At 41.0% G+C, this 21240-nt stretch overlaps 1 protein-coding gene across 1 annotated transcript in view; it reads right to left on the bottom strand.

The window, feature by feature from the left end:
• Window positions 1-2674: 2674 nt before the first annotated feature.
• atp8b1 (ATPase phospholipid transporting 8B1) overlaps window positions 2675-21240 on the bottom strand; it is a 34469-nt gene continuing 15903 nt past the window's right edge. The window contains exons 4-30 of the mRNA XM_075456123.1: window positions 20670-20783; window positions 20476-20574; window positions 20265-20326; window positions 19823-19895; window positions 19643-19713; window positions 18740-18822; window positions 18443-18601; window positions 17803-17891; window positions 17457-17647; window positions 15116-15200; window positions 14682-14805; window positions 13955-13998; window positions 12854-13010; window positions 12513-12701; window positions 11542-11654; window positions 11279-11443; window positions 10800-10911; window positions 10623-10698; window positions 9691-9823; window positions 8580-8714; window positions 8337-8493; window positions 7383-7606; window positions 6260-6343; window positions 5912-6157; window positions 5667-5805; window positions 4603-4733; window positions 2675-4052 (exon numbers count right to left, since the gene is read on the bottom strand). Coding sequence (XP_075312238.1) covers window positions 3807-4052; window positions 4603-4733; window positions 5667-5805; window positions 5912-6157; window positions 6260-6343; window positions 7383-7606; window positions 8337-8493; window positions 8580-8714; window positions 9691-9823; window positions 10623-10698; window positions 10800-10911; window positions 11279-11443; window positions 11542-11654; window positions 12513-12701; window positions 12854-13010; window positions 13955-13998; window positions 14682-14805; window positions 15116-15200; window positions 17457-17647; window positions 17803-17891; window positions 18443-18601; window positions 18740-18822; window positions 19643-19713; window positions 19823-19895; window positions 20265-20326; window positions 20476-20574; window positions 20670-20783 — 3501 coding nt within the window. The 3' untranslated portion in view covers window positions 2675-3806. The remainder of the gene's footprint in view (window positions 4053-4602; window positions 4734-5666; window positions 5806-5911; window positions 6158-6259; window positions 6344-7382; window positions 7607-8336; window positions 8494-8579; window positions 8715-9690; window positions 9824-10622; window positions 10699-10799; window positions 10912-11278; window positions 11444-11541; window positions 11655-12512; window positions 12702-12853; window positions 13011-13954; window positions 13999-14681; window positions 14806-15115; window positions 15201-17456; window positions 17648-17802; window positions 17892-18442; window positions 18602-18739; window positions 18823-19642; window positions 19714-19822; window positions 19896-20264; window positions 20327-20475; window positions 20575-20669; window positions 20784-21240) is intronic.

The raw sequence follows: 21240 nt of genomic DNA, 5'->3' as shown, positions 1-21240 counted from the left end.
TTCTCCTCTCAAATCAGCGACTGACTGAGTTTTATTTCCTGAAAACTGAAACTTATCTGAGCTCTGAGCTATAAATCACGTGTCTGTGCAGATAACAGAGCCGGTCGGTTCACTTTCTGTTGGTTACGCCCATCATGAGCTGCAGATCTGAAGGGGAGGGAACAACAAGTGAGTCGGAGCTGATTCACAGCAGACTTCATGGTTAAAACACGGGTCGATTCTTCTTTTAATCCCTTTGGAAAGAAGCTTCACTTTCACAGTAAATGCAGCAGAGTTTTGAGCCTGAAAAATCAGGAAGAACATTTAGAAACTAGGGCCGGGCAACGATTCAAACTTTTAATCTAATTAATCACATGATTTCCCTGATTAATCACGATTAATCGCATTTGTATGCCAAAAATGAATCCAAAAGTAGCGTATAGCTTTTAGCATTTAGCTTTATTCTAAATGTGCTGCCATATGAATGAAAGTGCCATAACATTTGTTGTGCAAACACACTTTTAACATCAGCATCTTTCTGTAGTTTTTATGTAGAAGCCTCGCTCCACTGTCTGTTTCCTTGAATGACTTGCTGCTATCAGTTGTGTGTTTTGCCTTTAAGTGATATTTTAGACTGGAACTACTACGCTGAGAAGACAATTCAACTTGGCAGTGTTTACAGATGACTTTGGTTCTGTCGACTCCGCCGTCTGGAAGAACTTTAACATGAAAATGGCCGAGTAAAAGTTCCGTACCCTTCTCCATGTTTGGTGGATCCGCCGATTACTTTCTTTTCCTGTTCCACAGCAGACAGCAGCAGACTTTTACAAAATAAAAGCCTGTGAGCCGCAGACTTTTACAATAATAAAAGCCTGTGAGCAACAGACTTTTACAAAATAAAAGCCTGTGAGCAACAGACTTTTACAATAATGAAATAAATAATAAAACAGGGGGGGTCCGTGGCATAGTGGGCTGAGCAGGCGCCCCATGTACAGAGGCTATAGTCCTCGCTGCGGCTGGTTCGAGTCCCGCATCGGACGGCCCTGTGCTGCATGTTGTTCCCCCTCTCTCTGCTTCCTGTCTCTCTGAACTTTTCTATCCATTAAAGGCACAAAAGCCCCAAAAAAATAAATTAATTAAAAACCTACGTTAAAGCGCGATAAAATATTTATCGGCGTGAAATAATTAACAAGTTAACGTGATAATAACGCTAATATATTCCACTTTTCACTTCGTGGGGACCCGACATGCTTGTTGAGAATTAATACAGAAACAAAAGGAAATGTACATTCCAGCAAATTGATCAACACAAATATATTGTAGCTTTGTGGCAGTTTTTAGGGCGCCGACATATCTTCAGGTCTGTAAAAAACTGAGCCTCCAACTCCAGCTGCCGGCAGGTCTGGAAGCTTTTGAAGGTTTTGCTGGTTGAGAACATCACAGAAAGTTTAAAGTGAAGCAGCCAGGATGCAATCAGAACACCGACTTTCCGCTCTAATTTTCATTGGTTTAACGACAACAGTGCGTTAAGGCTTTCAGCCTCTTCATCCTCCTTTTCACAGCTTCAATGCAACCGATTACATGCGGCCCGTTTCCTCGATATATTCCAGAGAGATTAAACAGATTTCTCCTCTTCAAAAGAGCCCGATTCCAAGCGATTTTTGTAGTAGATTCGATTGATTTTTATTTTTGAACATGTATAAAAAAGAAAATGTATGTAACTATTTGTACATACAAAAGAAAGAAAGAAATTAAAAATTAAATCACAAAGTACAAAACACCCGAAGGAATGGGAAGAAGTACAATACTTTTTTAGTTTCCCTTTTAACTACTCTTGAGTTTGTAAATATCCCAACTACAATACACCTATATAAATATATGCCATATATATATATACACACACATACTTCCTAAATATCTAAATAAATAATCACAAAATGATGTGGATCCAAAAAGGAGGAGCCCAGCTGGCAGCTGAAGCTTTAGAGGTGACCAGATCAACGATTTGGCACCTCCCAAAAACAGAAGGAATGCAAAGAGCTAAGGAGCACCTAAAGGCCTGCGAGACCAGGGCTGTGTTCCAAACCGCATACTTCTCCTACTACTCATACTAACTTTGAGTTAGTATGCGAGTTTGAGTCAGCGAGAAGTTCCCGGATGCATACTAGATTCTCCTAAATGTTGGGTATGCATCATGAGGTTACTACTCGTACTCAAACTACCCAAGATGCAACGTAACGTGACGTCGCCGATCGTCATTTCCTGTCAAAACGGCAGTGTCAAGCTAGCTACAACGAGGGTAGGTTCACTTCCTGTTTTCAAAATAAAAGCACCAATTGTATGGTAATGGCTTTCCCTGTGATAAAAGGCAACGGGTATTTTATTTTGTGAAAATAACCGGAAGTGCGTTGCTCACTGCGGCTAGCTTTAGCAGCGCCGAATTCGTGGGAACAAAATTGTAAACAGCCGGTATTTTGTCAGGTTTTCAACACGTTGGGGATCTAAACGACTACTTTCTCACCTGAAAATGTTTCAAATGTTGCTAAAGTTTACAGAGTTATGGAAGTATGTAGTATGCGGTTTTGAACACAGCCCATGTTTTCTGACACTTTATGCTCTCGAAGCCAAAATGTTTCCTCTTTCCGTTGATACATTCAGTGCCTGCAGCGCCGTAAAAACGAGACTAAAGTCAGAGTTTTAAATATGCCGCTGGCTTTTATTAATAACCTCATGATAAAACCGCATCACGTGACAGAGACCAACCTGCAGTGTTGATCGCCTGCCACCATTCACTCAGCGATAAAAGACATACGGTAAGAATAGCATGAAGAAGAATCAGTAACAGAATAAGAACGATTATCCATTTGGCTCAATGCCGTCTCCCAGATATCCTCCATCTGATAACAGGTCTGACAAAAAGACGAGCATCTCATTCAGGTAAGCTGTAAACAAACCAAAGACACAGAAAAAAAACAAACGGAAAATCTTAATTAACTTAAGGAACATGTGATTTAGCTTTTAAGAACTTTTAAAAGGATGGAAAGAAAACAGGAGACTGGTGCAATCAAAAGCTGCTGTTACAACCGGCTGAATTCTCATTCCACAAATGGTAAAAAAAAAGTTTGTGAACGAGGGAATGTAACGTAGAACAGGACGTGAAGTCCAGGACCAACAGAAGGAGCCGTTCAGAAGATTTTAAAGGACAATACCACTCGAACTGGTGCTTAAGTACGACAGGTTTGACAGGGCAGAGCAGGAGAAACGCACCTTATTTTTAAATTAAGACACTTTAACAGCTGAACACCTAAAGCCTGGTGTCCGTCACCCCACCGCCGGTTAGAATAAAACATTAAAACAAGTTTAGCTTCGTCCCACCTTAATGTTTGGGCTCAAACAAAGTCTCATCTGGTTCGTTCCGACGGGATTAAGTGGAATATCGTTTATAGATTTCTGTGGACACGAAGCTAAAACTTAGTCGTTAAATAACAGCACATCAGGTGGTGAACTTACTAAAAATAAGGCTTTCATCTAAAAAAATCCTGAGCTAAAGAACATTGTGAGCCCCACAGGAGCTGCGCGGCATCTAACCCCAGAGACGGCGGTCGTTTCTTCGGTGAGTTTTTCTTCTTCTTCTGTTTTTGCGTAGCGAACAGGGAGTCTGTGCATGAAGGTGAACGGGAGGCTGCAGACTTTGGAAAGCGCTCCGTTAGAGTCGTCTGTCACATGACCCGAGCAGCTTCAGGGGCGTTTCTGATGTTCGCCCTTTCAGCTCGCCGCTCCCACGTTCTAAAAACCTCCTCGGCCGCCGCTTCGCTCCGCCTCGGCGCTCAGATGTTCTCGGCCTCCCTCCGGGGGAGCTCCCTGATGCGGTCCTGGGGTCCGTGGTGGGTGGTCTGGCGCCGCCGGATGCTTTGCCCGGACGAGATGAGGTCGGCGTAGCCGCGGGAGTGGGAGAAGGCGTAGGCGGAACGGCGGGAACGCCGGCCTCGCTGGAAGGCCGTTGGTTCCTTCTTCTTCTTCTTCTTCTCCTCCTCGTCCAGCTCCATCTCGTACTTCTTCCGGTTTCTCTGGATCTGATGCATTATGGGAAAAAAAGCAGGCAATAAAAATGCGGTTTTACCGTTTTTCCTTTGCCATTTTAGAGGGACAGAACACATCATCTGTAGTAGTTTAAACAGTTTCATTGTAAGGCTATTTATTTCTGCTGCTTGATTATTAAAAATTTGGGCCGGGCGTTAATTATTTAACGCCGATAAATATTTTATTGCGCATTAACGAAGGTTTTAATCTGTAAAAGTCTGTTGCTCACAGGCTTTTGTTTTGTAAAAGTCTGCTGCTCACAGGCTTTTATTCTGTAAAAAAGTGTTATGGCACTTTCATTCATATGGCAGCACATTTAAAATAAAGCTAAATGCTAAAAGCTACACACTACTTTTGGATTCATTTTTGGATTCTGCGTACAAATGCGATTAATCGTGATTAATCAGGGAAATCATGTGATTAATTAAATTAAACATTTTAATCGTTGCCCAGCCCTAATTACAATATTTCAAGCACCAAATCTTCCATCTTTTTAGAAGCCCCTTTTTCTGTAAGAGGCTGGGAATTAGCCGGGGGTCTCACCTCGTCTCCCTCAGAGGGCCAAATGGTTTTATAGAGGAACTGGATGCAGATGACGGGCAGCAGACTGATGCCCACCGTCAGCAGGACGGTCAACCAGAGGTACGGCTGGCGCAGAGCGTTGGACGCTGCACCTAAAAACGCACAATATGCACACGTGAATACAGCTGCAAGGTGGCAAGAAACTGCTTTTCTTTCTTCTTCTCCACTGCAGTCAATACTCTGACATGGTTAAGCTAGCATTAGCAGTCGTAGCAAACAAAGAAAGAAACAGATGAAAAATGTCAGAACCAACGGTGGGAAATGAAGACGCAGACGAGGCCTCATACTGAAAGCATGTTTACCTTACAAAGAGTGAGAAACAGCAGCTACATTATGTGTCTTCTGTGGCAACCAAAACAAACGCACATTTCAGCAGAAACTCAACATCTAACTTGAGGAAACATGTAGCGCTAAGTTTCCTAAACTCGTTTTTCCCCCCATGGATAGGTGAATGTTTGTTTTTTAGGTTACATATGGGTTACATATGTTTTAAACATTTCCTAAGTCTCTTTCATTTTTTATTGAAGTTCTTGAATTTACCTGGATTATTTTTAATTTAAGCTATTTTGTAATAAATTAATTAATTTTAATTTATTTTATCAGTTGGATGAACTCTAATTTGCCTAAAGATGATTATTTAGTATTTTTGTCTGTCTGATTGAATGCTTGTGTTAACAAATAAATCAGACGTTACTCAACAGTTACTCAGTACTTGAGTAGTTTTTTCAATGAGCACTTTTTAACTCTTACTCAAGTAATTAATTGGATGGCTACTTTTTACTTTTACTTGAGTACAATTTTTGGCTGCTCTGCCCACCTCTGATGTTGTAACCAAACTGAAAGCGTTGAACTAATACAGAACAAATATTGGATTGTCTAATAAGTGCTTCTGGGTAAAAGGGGCGAGACCAAGCAAAAAGAGCAGCAGAGAATGGAGCCGAAGCTCAAAGGAACCGCAGTTTCTTTGTCAGGAGTATTTTCAGCCGTTTTATTCTCTTTAATAAGAGGAAACTCTGCTGACTAACCTGTGAAGGTGAAAACTGTGGGGAAGATGACATGGATCCCTGCGCTGTGGATGTCAAACATCATCCCAAAGTAGATGGCAATGCTGCCCAACACCGCAAAGCAGTTCACAAAGGTCCAGTAGGAGGTATCCAGAGAGATCTGACAGGCGAGATGTGAGAGAACGTCATTAAAGGCATTAAAGGCATTAAAGGCCTCCTTTAACCCTGAAACTCCGGCTGCTCTGAGTCCCGAAGCTGCGACCCACCTGCAGGTTGACGGTAAAGATCAGGGACGAGGCCGTTACCACGGCGAGGGACTGATAGTCTGAGGGAGCTTCCCCGTCCTGCCCCATCGTCTGCAGGAAGGCGCCGTACGGGATGAAGAAGATGATGAGCGAGACGAAGATGCCGTGGAACAGGCTGATGAAGAAGTTCTTGTAGTTGAACAATGTGCCCAGCTGGCCCGGCACGTAGAGTTTGGGGAACTTTAGGCTCAGCCTGTCGTTCACGTCCTGCAGAGGGACGAGAAGGAGGCAAGTTAGCAAAGTTAAGCCTCAGTTTATCCTAAATACCGCGTTCCTGCCCTCCGTATCCATGACAACGCCAGTTTGTACCTGGTCAAGAAGTCCAACGAGTAGAACAGGCATGCTGCTGTAAGCCAGATTGTAGAGTGTGATAAACCAGTCTTCATAGGCAATCTGCAGAAAGGAAACTAGTTATTATAGTGTAAAATATATATATATATATATATAAAATTTACTGTAGTGTAATTCGTGAGTAAACGAATGTGCAAAAAGGATGAATCTGCATCACATGAGCCCGACCCAACGGAACAAAAACTGAGCATCAACCGCAGAAGCATTTAGGAAGTCCAGACAAGAAGAACGACTTTACAGACTTTTGGGAGGCGATTCCCCTGAGATGATCTGACAATTTCAAAGATTCAGTGAGTAAGATGTAGTGACATTTAGCAGCCAAACAGTTAAACATAAAGTGAAAGAATGTAGGACAAACTTCAGCGGCCGAAGAAAAGTCCTGCTCTGCAGCCGGCGTTCTGTTCATATTAGGGCTGGGCGAGGACTATAGCCTCTGTACATTTTATTATTTATTTTATTATGGTAAAAGCCTATCGCTCACAGGCTTTTATTTTGTAAAAGTCTGTTGTTCACAGGCTTTTATTTTGTAAAAGTCTGCTGCTGTGGAACAGGAAAAGAAAGTAATCGGCGGATCCACCAAACATGGAGAAGGGTACGGAACTTTTACTCGGCCATTTTCATGTTAAAGTTCTTCCAGACGGCGGAGTCGACAGAACCAAAGTCATCTGTAAACACTGCCAAGTTGAATTGTCTTCTCAGCGTAGTAGTTCCAGTCTAAAATATCACTTAAAGGCAAAACGCACAACTGATAGCAGCAAGTCATTCAAGGAAACAGACAGTGGAGCGAGGCTTCTACATAAAAACTACAGAAAGATGCTGATGTTAAAAGTGTGTTTGCACAACAAATGTTATGGCACTTTCATTCATATGGCAGCACATTTAAAATAAAGCTAAATGCTAAAAGCTATACACTACTTTTGGATTCATTTTTTGGATTTTGCGTACAAATGCTATTAATCGTGATTAATCAGGGAAATCATGTGATTAATTAGATTAAACATTTTAATCGTTGCCCAGCCCTAGTTGATATAAAACAGAGGTGGAAGAAGAAGAACACCAAACTGTATTCAGAGCTGCTGACCTGTGAGGAGTATCCACTGAAGAACGAGTACCAGAAGTGGACCAGAGTAAAGGCGAAGTTCTTGAAGAAGAAGAAACGCAGGAACTTGCACATCCGGATGTAGGACCAGCGTCCGTGCACGAGCAGGAGGCGCTGCAGGTACCGGAACTGAGCGAAGGCGTAGTCGCTGGACATGACGGCCTGCATGCCCTCCTGACCGCTGATGCCCACGCCGATATCTGCAGCTGGAGGGGGACGGGGAGAGGAATCAGGGGGGGGCTCACAGGAGCAGCGAAACCAGCGGCGTCAATTCAGCTAAAGCTAAGCTACGGCAAGGTCACTATAGTCACATGACTACAGTATAAATAAATCAACAAATATACATACCCAGCAAATAATCACCACAAAAGTCTGCTATGTAGCTTATCTGTGTGCTAATGCAGTCTCACTCACACCCCGCTAACATAACAATGGACTCCATTAGCTTTAGCATTAGCGACTAACAGCCTGAATCCCGCCTTCACTACCTGGTCCTCCTTCCTCCGCCGCTGGGGCAACATTGGACCATCATCACCCTTTAGCTGGTGATAAATAAATGTAAAGTTTTCTGCTTCCTTTTCAAATTTTACATTAATTAGCAAACAACAAATCCCGCTAATAACGTCAGCTTTGACCACCAGGCTCCGTCATCTCGTGGGAGATACCACATTTCAAAAGGGGATACAAGTGTTGGGGAAGATGATACTTAGATCAATTGATTATGTTGTTCAGAATTTCATTTGTAGTTAATTTATATGTATTAAATAATAGAATAATCAATATAAATTGACACAGAGTAATTCCATAAATTCATTTTTAAATAAAAAAGAAAAACAAACATTAACATTTTCCCCTGGGCGTCATACCCAATTGACCCATGAGCGAAACCGACACAAAGCAGAACCCATCAGAACCAGGCCCATCCCCGCCTCTTACTCTTGATCATGTTGACGTCGTTCGCTCCGTCTCCGATGGACAGCGTCACGGCCTTCTTGTACTTCTTCACCAAACTCACCACGTTGGCCTTTTGCTTCGGCGTGACACGGCAGCAGATGACCGACTCGCACTCACAGGCCATGTCCACAAAGTCCACCTGCGGGGGAAGAGCATTCCCGTTTCACCGTCTGACATCACCGCGGCAACGCGGCGCAGCTTCCGGGTCGACGCGCTGAGTCCTACCTGTCTCATCTCCTTCTCCAAGTCGTCCATCGGCTGGCCGTCCTGCGGGTTGCTGGGAGCAGGTTGCTTTCCCAGGCGGCGAAGACGAAGACGGAGGCGGCGCCGCTTCTTCTTCTTTTCGTAAAGAATCTCATTCTGTCGGAAGAAAAATGAAAAAGCCATCTTGAGTTTGAAGAAACAACATCACTGGCCATGTTTAACATATTATTAGCAGTTTTTTTTTCAGTTCTTTGCTAATATGTCCAGAATAGTGGCGACTGGCCCATAGGGGGCGCCGCACTCACTGATGAGAGATGGGGAAATGTGAAATATGGCTGTGTTCAAAACCGCCTACTACTCCTACTAACTTTAACTTTTTTTAAGCTCCCGGATGCATACCAGATTCTCTGAAATGTTGGGTATGCATCATGAGGTTACTACTCATACTCAAACTACCCAAGATGCAACGTAACGTGACGTCGCCGATCGTCATTTCCTGTCAAAACGGCAGTTTCAAGCTAGCTACAACGAGGGGAGGTTCACTTCCTGTTTTCAAAACAAAAGCACCAATTGTATGGTAATGGCTTTCCCTATGATAAAAGGCAACGGGTATTTTATTTTGTGAAAATAACAGGAAGTGCGTTAGCTCACTGCGGCTAGCTTTAGTAGCGCCGAATTCGCGTGAACAAAATTGTAAATAGCCGGTATTTTGTCAGGTTTTCAACACGTTGGGGATCTAAACGACTACTTTCTCACCTGAAAATGTTTCAAATATTGCTAAAGTTTACAGAGAAATCAGCTTCAGGCCGGCTGATTTCGGCTTGGGCAGGAGCGCAATGCATTGTGGGTAAACGCTCTGCATACTGTCTGATCGATGAGTATGTAGTATGGAAGTATGTAGTATGGAAGTATGTAGTATGTAGTTTGCAGTATGTGGTTTCGAACACAGCCTATATTTTTTACAAATTCAGTTAAAAATGTCGGTTTGAACACTAATATGTGCCTACATGCGATATGAATTCATTCCACTCGTATCGTTTCGTAAGAATGAGGTCAGAGACGGACATCAGAAACACTTTGAATTAATCTAAAACCAAAGTCTGACAGATTATCGGTGCAGAACGGGTCTCACCAGCCATCCTCCGGTGATGACGAGCGCGTTTTTGCCGGAGCCGGGGAAGAAAGGCTCCGAAAGTTTCTTGTTGCGCCGAGAAGTTGAAGGAGGTTCATTTCTCCTTCTCGTCTGACGAATCCTCAGCTTCTCACTGCAGACACAGAAAACAACAAATCAAATCAAGTTTATTTGTAGCACATTTCATGCACAAAACAGTTCAAAGTGCTTCACATAAAATAAAAGCATTGCAGCAGGGAGTGGAAGAAGCATTAATACATAAAAGAATATAAAAAGAAACAAAATAATTTAATTGAATTTAAAAACGAGCAACAGTCCAGATAAGTTCAAAGATATCGTGCAGATTTGATGCATAGACACATGAGAACAGAAATGTTTTTAACCTGGATTTAAAAATGTCTCCATTTGGTGACAGTTTAAAGTTGAAACATGAAAAATTTAAACGACTTTGCTCCATCAGGTTAGTTTTTTCTTTTACATTTATCCTCAAATAAAAACCGGGACTTTGATTAAATCCTGGCCAAATTAAAAATACTGGCCGAGAAGGAGGAAGAAAGGGGGAAAAATATGCGGTTATATTGGGCGGCCGCGGCTCAGTGGGTCGTCCAAAAACTGGAAGGTTGGCAGTTCGATTCCCACTCTCACCGCTCAAAAGATTGGTGGACTGACAGCTGGAGGGGGGGCAGATGAGCTGGGGTGCCGGGATTGTCTACATGAGAATAAAGTCTCTTAAAAAAAACTGGATTAAGCATTTAGAAATGATTTTAATTAGAGATGCACAGTGTGGACTCTACCCACAATCCCCCACAAAAGTAAATTCAAGTAAATTCTGGAGGAATGGATCTCCAGTTGAGTCACGCATGGACACAGAGGTATATGGAAATGAGGCTGTACATGCACCGTGTAGGGATGGCAGAGTTTAATCGACTCACTTGACATCTTCTCCATAGTGGATCTCCATGTCGTCTGTCAGAAGTGAGCAGGAGTATCCGATGTTCTCTGCAGTCTCTGAGGACAAATAAGAGGAAAACGTGTCACGAATTCTTGTAACGTAGCTCTGTTCCTTCATCATTTTGGATCCACCCTGTATTCTGAGATGATGATGGTACCTTTCTTATCTCCGGTCAGGACCCAGATCTTGATGTCAGCCTTTGCCAGTTTAGCGATGGTCTCTGGAACTCCATCCTGTAGCTTATCCTCAATAGCAGTCGCTCCGATCAGCTAAATTCAAGACATTCAAATGTTTTTATGCACAAAAAAAAAAAAATTAAAAATAAAACAAAAAGACAAAAATAAAATTAATAAACATTAAATAAAAAAAATTAAATAAAAATTTAATTAATAAAATTAATATATTAAAAAAAAAAGAAAAGAAAAAATATAATTAAATTAAAAAATTAAATGCAACAATGCATATTTTCTTTATTCCTTGACTAAACCTTTTAACTCAGTGCAGTTTTCTTTATATTTAAAAAAAAAAAAAAAGCAGTGCTGTGCTTCTATTTCCCATTTACTGAAGTTTACTTTTTGTTAAATGAATCATAAAAGAACTTTCTAACAAACTAAAGTAAAACGACTGTCCACTCACCATCAGGTTGCTCTCGATCTGCTCGTACACGCGGTCCAGGGCGGCGTCTCTGTCGTACATGGCTACCTGGGCTTCTTTGTGAAGCCTGGACCAGGTCTCGTACTCGCTTGCACTGATGTCTTTGTAGCACAAGCACAGCGTCCTCAAGGTCTCGTTAGCAAAAACCTTCAAAGCGCACACACAAAAAGAACAAATACAGTTTTCTTTCTGCGTGCGGCACCAACAAACACGACTGCAAAGAGAACGAAAGCACGCGAGCTCACATCCAAAGTTTCCTGGGTGGTGTCCTTGTGTCTGGAGTTGGGGGAAAGTCGCTCATAAATGACGGTGTCGGCTCCTTTACAGTACAGACGAATACGGCCATCAGGAAACTTCACTGAAAGGCAAGAAACAGCAGAAGGGTTTGAGGATTTGAAATCCCACATCCAGTAAAGTCCAAAGATTTTCAGCCATAAATCTTGGCTGCTGTCAGTTTTAGAAATGTGTATGTTTAATTATGCAATTTATGCATTATCTCATTAATTATGCGCACATTTGCATATATTTCCAGAAGATAGATCTGAACATATGATGAAGCCAGGTGCAAAATTATTTTTTCATTTTGTTTACACACAAAATTAAAAGAAAATTATAGAGGGATTTCAGGATATCTGCTTTAATTTCCTAGTAAATAAAAATATACTGTCCGTAGCCTAAAAAACATCAATTTTCGCCATGTTTTTTTATTATAATGTCACATAAGTCAGGCCAGGAATGATTAATCAACAAATCCTTCTGTAAATATCTTCAGAATACTGCTAAGTGTATAACTGGAAAGTTTGGTGTTAGTAGGTGCTCCATAGGCTGAGATATTGATACTGGAAAAATACAAAAAACTGATTTTGAGAAAAAAGGCATTTAAAGATTTAAATAGGGGAATTCATTTTGGTAAATTTGGGCGAAACGTACTGCCGCGAGTGAACAAAATGTGATGAAATAAACATTTTAATTTACGTTTTCAACGTTTTCTTTATAGCAGGTTGAAAGAACACATATTGAAGGAGTAGACGGGCCAAAATCTAAAAATTTACTTCAATTTTCACACACCAATTTTGCATTTCGGCTTAGTTTTTGTTAAATATATAATGACACAGTGTAACATGCCGTGTGCTGCTCATCTAAGGTTGTATTCATCTCATTTTATAAGCTGGGGAGGACCAGATGATTATGATACACTATTTGTGTGCGTCCGTACAGATGATGGACATGCGCTTGCGATCGGAGTTGAAGTCGAGCAGCGCCAGCATTTCGTAGGTCTTCTCGTCCCCCATCTCCGTGATGGTGATGGTGTCCTGCGTGCGGGACAGAAACACGAAGCCGAAGTTCCTGGCCGCCGTCACCAGGGCACCTTCATCAGGAGACGCGGCCTGATACACCAGCTCACCTGAGAGACGGGAACAGAGTCGTACGCTTTAAAAGCTGCTGTTGAACCAATCTAAAGTATTAAATGCACAAGTAAAGACTTCAGTTATGGGCCAATGCTGATTTTTGATGGATTTCATTTGGGGTTTTCTTCCCTTTTGCCCCTTGAATTACCGTCTTTGTTGTCCACCATGACCGTGTGGCAGAGGGAGAGCAGTTTGAAGAACTCCAGGGCATCTTTGTCCTTCTGGGATCGGACATGGGCAACCAGGTAATTATCCATGAACTGGAACTTTTTGTCGGCATGGTGGTTCCAGCTCCAGTCCACCGGCTAGGAGGCAACAAAGAAATCCTTTTTATTTAGAATTACCGGAGCACATTTACACATTTTCAGCACAGGGGTGTCGCTGCTCATCATATTCACTTCCACCGCTACGCAGATGACACCCAGCTCTACTTAATCTCACGATACAATACACGATATTCATTCCATCTTTTTTAATTTTTGAGAAGGAGCGCAACCAATATATTACAACAATCCAACACTGTATAAAGAGAAAAGCCATCAAAACCACTGAGCTATGCACTTTATAACATTTTTATGAACTAATTTGTCACTGTTTTGTATAATGTGACCCCCTGGCATTGTATTGCATTATATTAATGTTCTGTGTTTTCACTAATTGTAATGTCTAACTTTTCAATAAAGTTTTTAAATTTAAAAACAAAGAAAAAAAACAAGAAATAAAAATAAATTAAAAAAAAAAAAAACTCTTTTTTTTAAACGATATTTTAAATCGGGAAACAAAATATCGATATATAATCGCAGTATCGATAAAATTGCTCAGCCCTAATTATTCATATATATATAAAATGAGAATAATTAGAGCTGAGCAATTTTATCGATACTGCGATTATATATCGATATTTTGTTTCCAGATTAAAATATCGTTTAAAAAAAAAAAAAAAAAAAACAGTATTTAATTTTTTTTATATTTATAAAAAAATTAAATACTTTTTTTTTAAACACATATATATATATATACACACATACATATATATATATATATACACACACATATATATATATATACACACACACACATATATATATATATACACACACACATATATATATACATATATATATATACATATATATATATACACATACACATATATATATACACACACACATATATATATACACACACACATATATATATACATACATATATATAATATATCTTCTTAAGTCATGGTCCGATAGCTTACCTTTCCTCGGTCGAGCGACACACCCTCCGCAGTAGTTGGATCGCCTGTGGAAGGAAAGCAGAAACCTGGAATGAAAACGCTGCAGATCTACAATACAGGGAGCACAGATGTGTAACTATAGAAACGAACAGCACAAACAGGTGGATAGAGAAGGGACAGAAGTGTCACAGTGCTTCCGTTAGCAACAATTCCATCTTTACTGCGTCACAGATGCATTCAAACTCATTTTCTACCCATTATTTAAACAACCTGTTTGTTCTGCTCAGAGCTTCCTTTTCCTCGCATGGGTTTTCCCCATCGAGGCTCATTTTTCACACAACACGATGACGTCAGCACACGCCTTTGTGGACAACAAAACACTTCAGTTTCCGTAAGCTCACTGCAAACATGCCAGCGCTCGTGTAGATGAAACGATTAACCATCTAAAACTGGCTTTTTATTCAAGAGTGAGCTTTGAGATCTGAAATAACCTTTAAGATGCAGCATATTAAGGTCAGAAACATACAGAAATGTTGTTACTGCTTTTGGAAAGGAGAGGACTTTCTTATGTTCCATTTCACAAGTGTGAAATAGATCTTCTCAGGTTTGATTCACCAACTCGTCCTATAAGTCATTTTATATACGGCATAAGGATGGAACAGACACTCATTTGGCTTCTTTCTACGAATTAAACGGCTCCACTTGAACTTTTTCCATGTGTTTAGGTAACATAAAGCACATAAAGTACCGTATTTGCGTCCAGCAATGGTGCACTTCTTGAACTGCATAATGTTCTGCGTCAGAGTTCCCGTCTTGTCCGAGAAGATGTATTTGATCTGACCGAGCTGCTCGTTCAGGGTGGTGGTCCGAGCCTGTGTGGAGTTAGAGAAAGAATTCATGGATGATTGGAGTTAAAACACTGGCTGGTGAAAGCTGTAAACTCCACTTATATTCTACAACTCTGCACAACAACTTCAGACATGTTCAGATAATGACAAAATACTCTGAGTATGAAGCCTCGGGGCCAAACAAATCTGAACCCTCTTTACAGCTCAAAGCTTGTTAAAGAAGATGAATAAAATCTCCCAAAGGAGAAGGGATTAAAAGCTTTGGCACTAATTTAGTGGTATTAATTAATAAATATCTATATATATATATTTTTCTTTCAATCACATAATTTACCTTGGCTGGAGTGTCTTTTTCTGGAAAATACATCTGCAGGTCCCAGTTGATGAATTTACTCTGGCCCAGGCGGATCACCTCCACACTGCACACAAAGAACAACTTTTACTGGATCTCAGAGGCTGCATCTCGCTGCTAACGGTGCAACGGTGCCCGCAAACGTCAGTTTTACTGGGAACTATCATCAGGCATGCAAACTGGTCAGGGGTGAAAAAGGTGACAAGGGTACACGGACACACGGCACGCGCGGAAAAGCGGAAACATGAGACGCATTAAGTTGTAAATTATAAAAAATATATATTATAAAATATACAGTATGTCCCATTTGCATTAAGTAGAGAACAGCTGTGCAGCATAAAAGATGAATTTATAGGTACAGTAGGCCTATCAATTGCATTTACTGTACTATTATGTGTTTGATATATAACATCACAGGTCTTCAAAAGCATTTAACTGTAGTATCATACATTTAATTACATTAAATTTAACGAAAAAGTTAGTCCCATGGTCCTTAAAGGGATACTACAAGTATGTAGGATTAAACGTTTAATTAATTACTGCCCCAAGACAGCCTATGCTTAGCAATAGCCTGAACGATGACTCTACCGACCACTTTCACGGTCCGCTGTCATTAAACCACGAAAGTGAACTTTTGGCATGCCGAGCCAAACGAGCTCCACGGGAAAAACTTATATCAGCAATTCACTTGACGTACCGCCAGAGACAAATTTGTATCGACAGCTGGCACTCTAACATGAAAAACATTCTTGCGGCAAGCTTAGTTAAACGGCATTTTTTCATGACAATGTAAGTTTTGAGACATGCATGCCACGAGCACTACGTAATCCTACATTGTGCCCCTTTTAACTTCGATTGATGGTGCATCATACTGGATGAACACGAGTGCACCTGTAGGCTGTCATCATCAACGGGGGTGTGGGCGAACAGCGAGGGGATGGGGGTCGCACTCTCAAATACGACCTGTGGCAGAGCTCTCCGGACTCTGCATTGATAAACTCACGACGAATGAAACGACCTCCTCAAATGGGCAAAACGTTCGCCCTCCTCACTTCTGATTGGTGATAGTGCTTCTCTCACACGCCACTCTTGTCAGTCATTTGTTGTCACGAGAAGAGAGCGGCGGTGATAGGTCAAGTGTAGTTTTGAGGTTCACGGTTCCACTCGCTAGTTGACATGCTCACCCCCCCCCCCCCTTTTTTTTTTCTCCTCGGATCTACGCGATTCAGAAGAATGACCCATTTTGATTTCAAAACGGCGAATTTCGCCGAAAGGTGGCAAGTTTGCATGCCTGATCATTAACAGCACACTGAAGCCAGGTGACAAACTGGTTAACCAACCAAAACTGCTGCAGCTTGTAGTGCACGTGGAAAAATACATTTGTGACTTGAATTCCAATCAGAATATAGAGCTGCGCTACAATCATTAAAGAACCTACGTCATAAAAGTTCCACACGTTTCAGCAGACACTCCGTGCACGGCCTATAAAACCCATTCATTTCATTTTAACGGTCACATTTTCAAATGCTTTGTTCTCCCGTTTTTTTAGTTTGAACTACATAACTCTGCTGAGTTCTTCTCAAATTGATTTATTTTTTTAATTTTATTTATTTAGTCATTTATTATTATTAGTTAGTAGTAGTATTTTTTTTTTTTTACTAGAATTGGTATTATTTTTGTTTATACAATCATTGTAAATATTTAAAAAAATGTTGAGCTACTTGCCTAATTTGAATTTTCCCCCATTGGGGGATGAATAAAATATTTTTCCATTTCTATTCTATAACAAATAATTAAAATAACTAATTTACTGCAACATCTACAGAAATTAAAGTTAATTAATCTTAAACTTTGCTTATTTTCTGTATCATCACCATGACCGGTAATTTACTTGTTTGTTGGCAACCAAAGCTTTTCTTTAGAAACTAATACGACAAGTAACCATGCATTATTAAGGGTTGATAACCAGGTCCAATTCCCCACTTTTTAACGTTGCTCTTATCTTACGGTAGATTTACAACCATGGCAACCTACTGGAAAACCCCGTGTGTGGAGTGGGAAAGAAGTAAAGTTATCTCAATGCTGCTGTCACTAAGATAAAAGCTTTCCAAGGTGATCCATATAAATCCAAAGATGGACGCCCCCTCGTGTAGAAACATTTGACCAGTTCAAAATCATGATCACGGTGATTGTGTTCGATTTGATTAAGGCATTCAAGACAAAACACATGACATCAGTATGCAGAACCAGGCCCACAGTGTTCCCCGTTCAGCACCCGCTAAGCCACAGGTGGTCAGAAATATGCCTGCTTGCTTTCACTGACCTGACATATAGGGAGATGGGCACCATCGTGTTCAGAACTATGATGTATCCCCAGAAGCTGAGGAAGCCTCTGTAAGCGGCGTTCTGGTCTTTGCCGTCGTACAGATACCAGGCCTTGGCGCCAATTTCTTCGTACCAGAAGCTGTGACCGATGGCCAGACCGGCCGCGACCATAATGAGCAGTCCAAAGATCTGTGGAGACGGACCACAGAGTGCCAATTTAGACCGAGAGTTCCCTTAGATACGCCATCGATTCAATTCCCATAAACTAAACCAATTCATCCATCTGCTGAGTCTGAATAATCAATAATCATACAATATGATGACAGAAAACAACAGAAACTTACTGTATAAACCATGTAGTTCATCAGCTCATCAATTCTGGTCCTCTTGAACCGGGTTTTACCACTGTTCCTCATAATTTTGGTGTCCGCCCCTAAAGAAAAATTGACGACGGAGTCTAAATTTCTACGATTCAGCTAAAAGGTAAAGCTCCACTGGAGAAAATGCCCCTCCAAAAATAAGTTAAAAAAACAACAAATAAAAGACGTTTTTGCTTGAAATAAGCAAAATAAATCTGCCAATGGAACTAGTGAAAATCAGCTTGTTCAAGATTTCTTTAAATAAGATGTGATATTTAGGATTTTTGAGATAAAAGTGATCTTGAAATTAGCTTAAAAACCTCTTCAAATGTAAAAAAAAGCTTGTTTCATATGAAATCCGACTCAAAACTATTTTTTTCAAGACCTTTTCATTTAACAAGATATTCCAGATGTGTTGTATTAAAACAAGTCCCTATATCTGGCTGAAATAGTACTTGTTAGGCAGTTTTGTCTTATATTAACTGTAATGAGATATTTTGACGAGAAATGAGACAAATATACTTGGTAAGACTTTGATTTTTTCCAGTGTAAATAAAAGATGCAGCAACATATAATCTTATTTTCCCTGATTAGAAGGTCTGAGGTGATCTGGTGGCATACAGACCTGCGAAGATGACCAGCGCGTGACACCACTCGGTGTTCCTGATCTTGCAGCCTCGGAGGAGCATGTTGTCCAGTTCCAAAGGGTAACGATCCCCGTTCCACAGCATCGTCCCTACGAACTTGTCCAGGCGGTTGTTTGGTTCCTCGCATTCGATCAGGGCTACAATACAGAGAGGGGAGGGGGGGGCACAGGAAGGACTGAGTTTAAGACACTAAGGACAGTTGTGGGCAACATGAAACGGCTGAGAAAGCAGCTGAGATCGAAGCAATTAAACTGAACTGTGTGGTCCATGCTAACCGTTAAACTCTGCCAGCTCTCGTTCTTCCTGCAGTCCCTCATCAGTCACTCGGAGCCCCATCTTAAACTTCAGGTTGGTCTCTCTGCGACAGGACAGAAAAACACACACAACGCGCTGAATTGTGACTCCTGAAGAAAACACTCTCACCAGAGCTGGATTCAAGCACAACTACCGTATTTCCCGGAGTATAAGTCGCACTTTTTCCCCCCAGTTTGATTAATTCTGTGATTTATACATCAAAATATATATAATTTAACATCTTTTAAATGTAAAATTCATGCTGACTGACATGAAACAAGGAGTAAACATTTCCATCTACAGCCACGAGAGGACACTCTAGGCTTGTGACAACTTTATGCTAACAAAGAAAGCTAATCGAGGCCAGAGCTGGAGGAACGAGTCCACAGGTGGGTGCTGGAACAATGCTGGGAGAGGCTTGTCAAAGGTGCAGTTAAGTCTCCGCGCCCGGGTACTTCCCAAGGAGATGAATATAAATGACTTGTGTTACCGCTTCATGCATCGACAGTTTCCGTGAGAAAAGCAGCTAACTGAACACAACGAGTCTCCTCAACACGGACGAGGTCTGTTCTTGGTCATGGATTTTGTGAAATAAGTGCGACTTATATATGTTTTTTTCATCTTTGTGACGCATTTTTTTACTGATGCGACTTATACTCCGGAAAATCCGGTAATAAGTCAAACTTCTCTGCGTATTGAGGACAACTAGCAGAAACTGTTCAGCTCTGGGCAACAGTTCCAACATTTACCCTCTTGTAATAGCAGACTTGTTTGTTGACTTATTACTTGAGACTGATCAAACAAAAACTTTGAAGCAGTTAAGCTTTAACTGAGCCCAACACAGAATAATGGTAAGGATCCTTTTTCCAGTGGAGGGGTCTTACCCATCGAGCTCAGCCGTCTCCACGTAACACAGGCTGTTTGGGTTGGAGGTGGACAACAGCAGGATGTCAGCCTGAAGAGAATCGACAGAAAAAACATTTCACATTTTAAAATCAACCAGTTCTGCAGACGCACTTTACTTTAAAAATCATTGGAGCCTCGTGCCGATTCCTTCGTCATACCGGAATAAAGTCATTTTTCTTGATCCGAACCACATCTCCAACCTGGATGTTCATCCATTTCGACTCCTGAAACCTGAAACAGAAGCAGTCAGTCGTCAGTTTCCAACAACTTGAGCCATCTTAAATTCATTACAGATGTCCAATAGATGTCCTTGTCCAAATTTTTTAATTTTTTTATTTTCTTTAGCACAAGTTTCTTGTGTTTATATTGAATCCTAAATTGTCTTTGTTTTCTAAATTGTCTTTCCATCTGTCTCGGTACCTGACTTATCGCACTTACTCTAGCACTAGTTATGCTCTTAGCCGTTTGGTTTTGGAAGGAAATGCACTTGTGACCTGAAGTTCTTTTGCCTACCGATGTTGAACGCACTTATTGTAAGTCGCTTTGGTTAAAAGCGTCTGCAAAATAACCGTAATGTAATAGATCCAAAACTGTTCCAACCTGCCGTCCAACAGGACGTCACACTTCCTGTTGTTGATCTCCTTGTCCATCCTGTGGCGTGCCTGCAGGTAGAAGGAAGGAAAACAATGAGAATTATTGGCCAAAAGGTTCTTGAAGCAAAGCGGAAAACACGCTGAACATGTAGATGAAATCTGAGCCAATCGGTTCATTGCAGATCTTAAACTTTAATGGGTTAAACGGCGCGTCTTACCAGATCGTCCACCAGGTCTTTGATGGCAGTGATTCCCAACACCACGACCAGAGGAACCAGCGTGGTGTACCAGGGCAGAGTGGAAATATCTGGAATGATCTAACCAAACACATTCGATGGGAACTTATTAGCCCTTACTTTTCAGGCTTTTTTAAATAAATAAATAAAACAGGCGTGACATTCTTTAGACATACCTGCAGGATGAGCAGAGCCAGGAAGTAGAGGTTGGCTGCTCTCTTAAACTGCTCGTACAGGTTCAGGGGGATGAAGGTGAGGACGTTGTACTTGTATGTCTTAATGGCATTTCCCTGAAGAAATAAAAAAATAAAATAAAACAACAAACACAATGATGCGGGCACATAGTACTGTTTAAGGATATTAAAACATTTCCACAACATGTTGGGATCACTGGGTGTTTGTTGCAATTAGGGATGTCCTGATCCGATCACGTGGTTTCTGACTCGATCGGTATCAGACGTTTCATCCCGATCAGGGATCGGATATATAGCCCATCTATATATGTATATTTTAGGGCTGGGCAACGATTAAAATGTTTAATCTAATTAATCACGATTAATCGCATTTGTACGCAGAATCCAAAAATGAATCCAAAAGTAGTGTATAGCTTTTAGCATTTAGCTTTATTTTAAATGTGCTGCCATATGAATGAAAGTGCCATAACATTTGTTGTGCAAACACACTTTTAACATCAGCATCTTTCTGTAGTTTTTATGTAGAAGCCTCGCTCCACTGTCTGTTTCCTTG

Source organism: Odontesthes bonariensis, chromosome 22, assembly GCF_027942865.1.
Source record: "Odontesthes bonariensis isolate fOdoBon6 chromosome 22, fOdoBon6.hap1, whole genome shotgun sequence".
Lineage (NCBI taxonomy): Eukaryota > Metazoa > Chordata > Actinopteri > Atheriniformes > Atherinopsidae > Odontesthes > Odontesthes bonariensis.
Note: the sequence above shows the minus strand (reverse complement) of the source record. Positions and strands in the feature narration are given on the sequence as shown.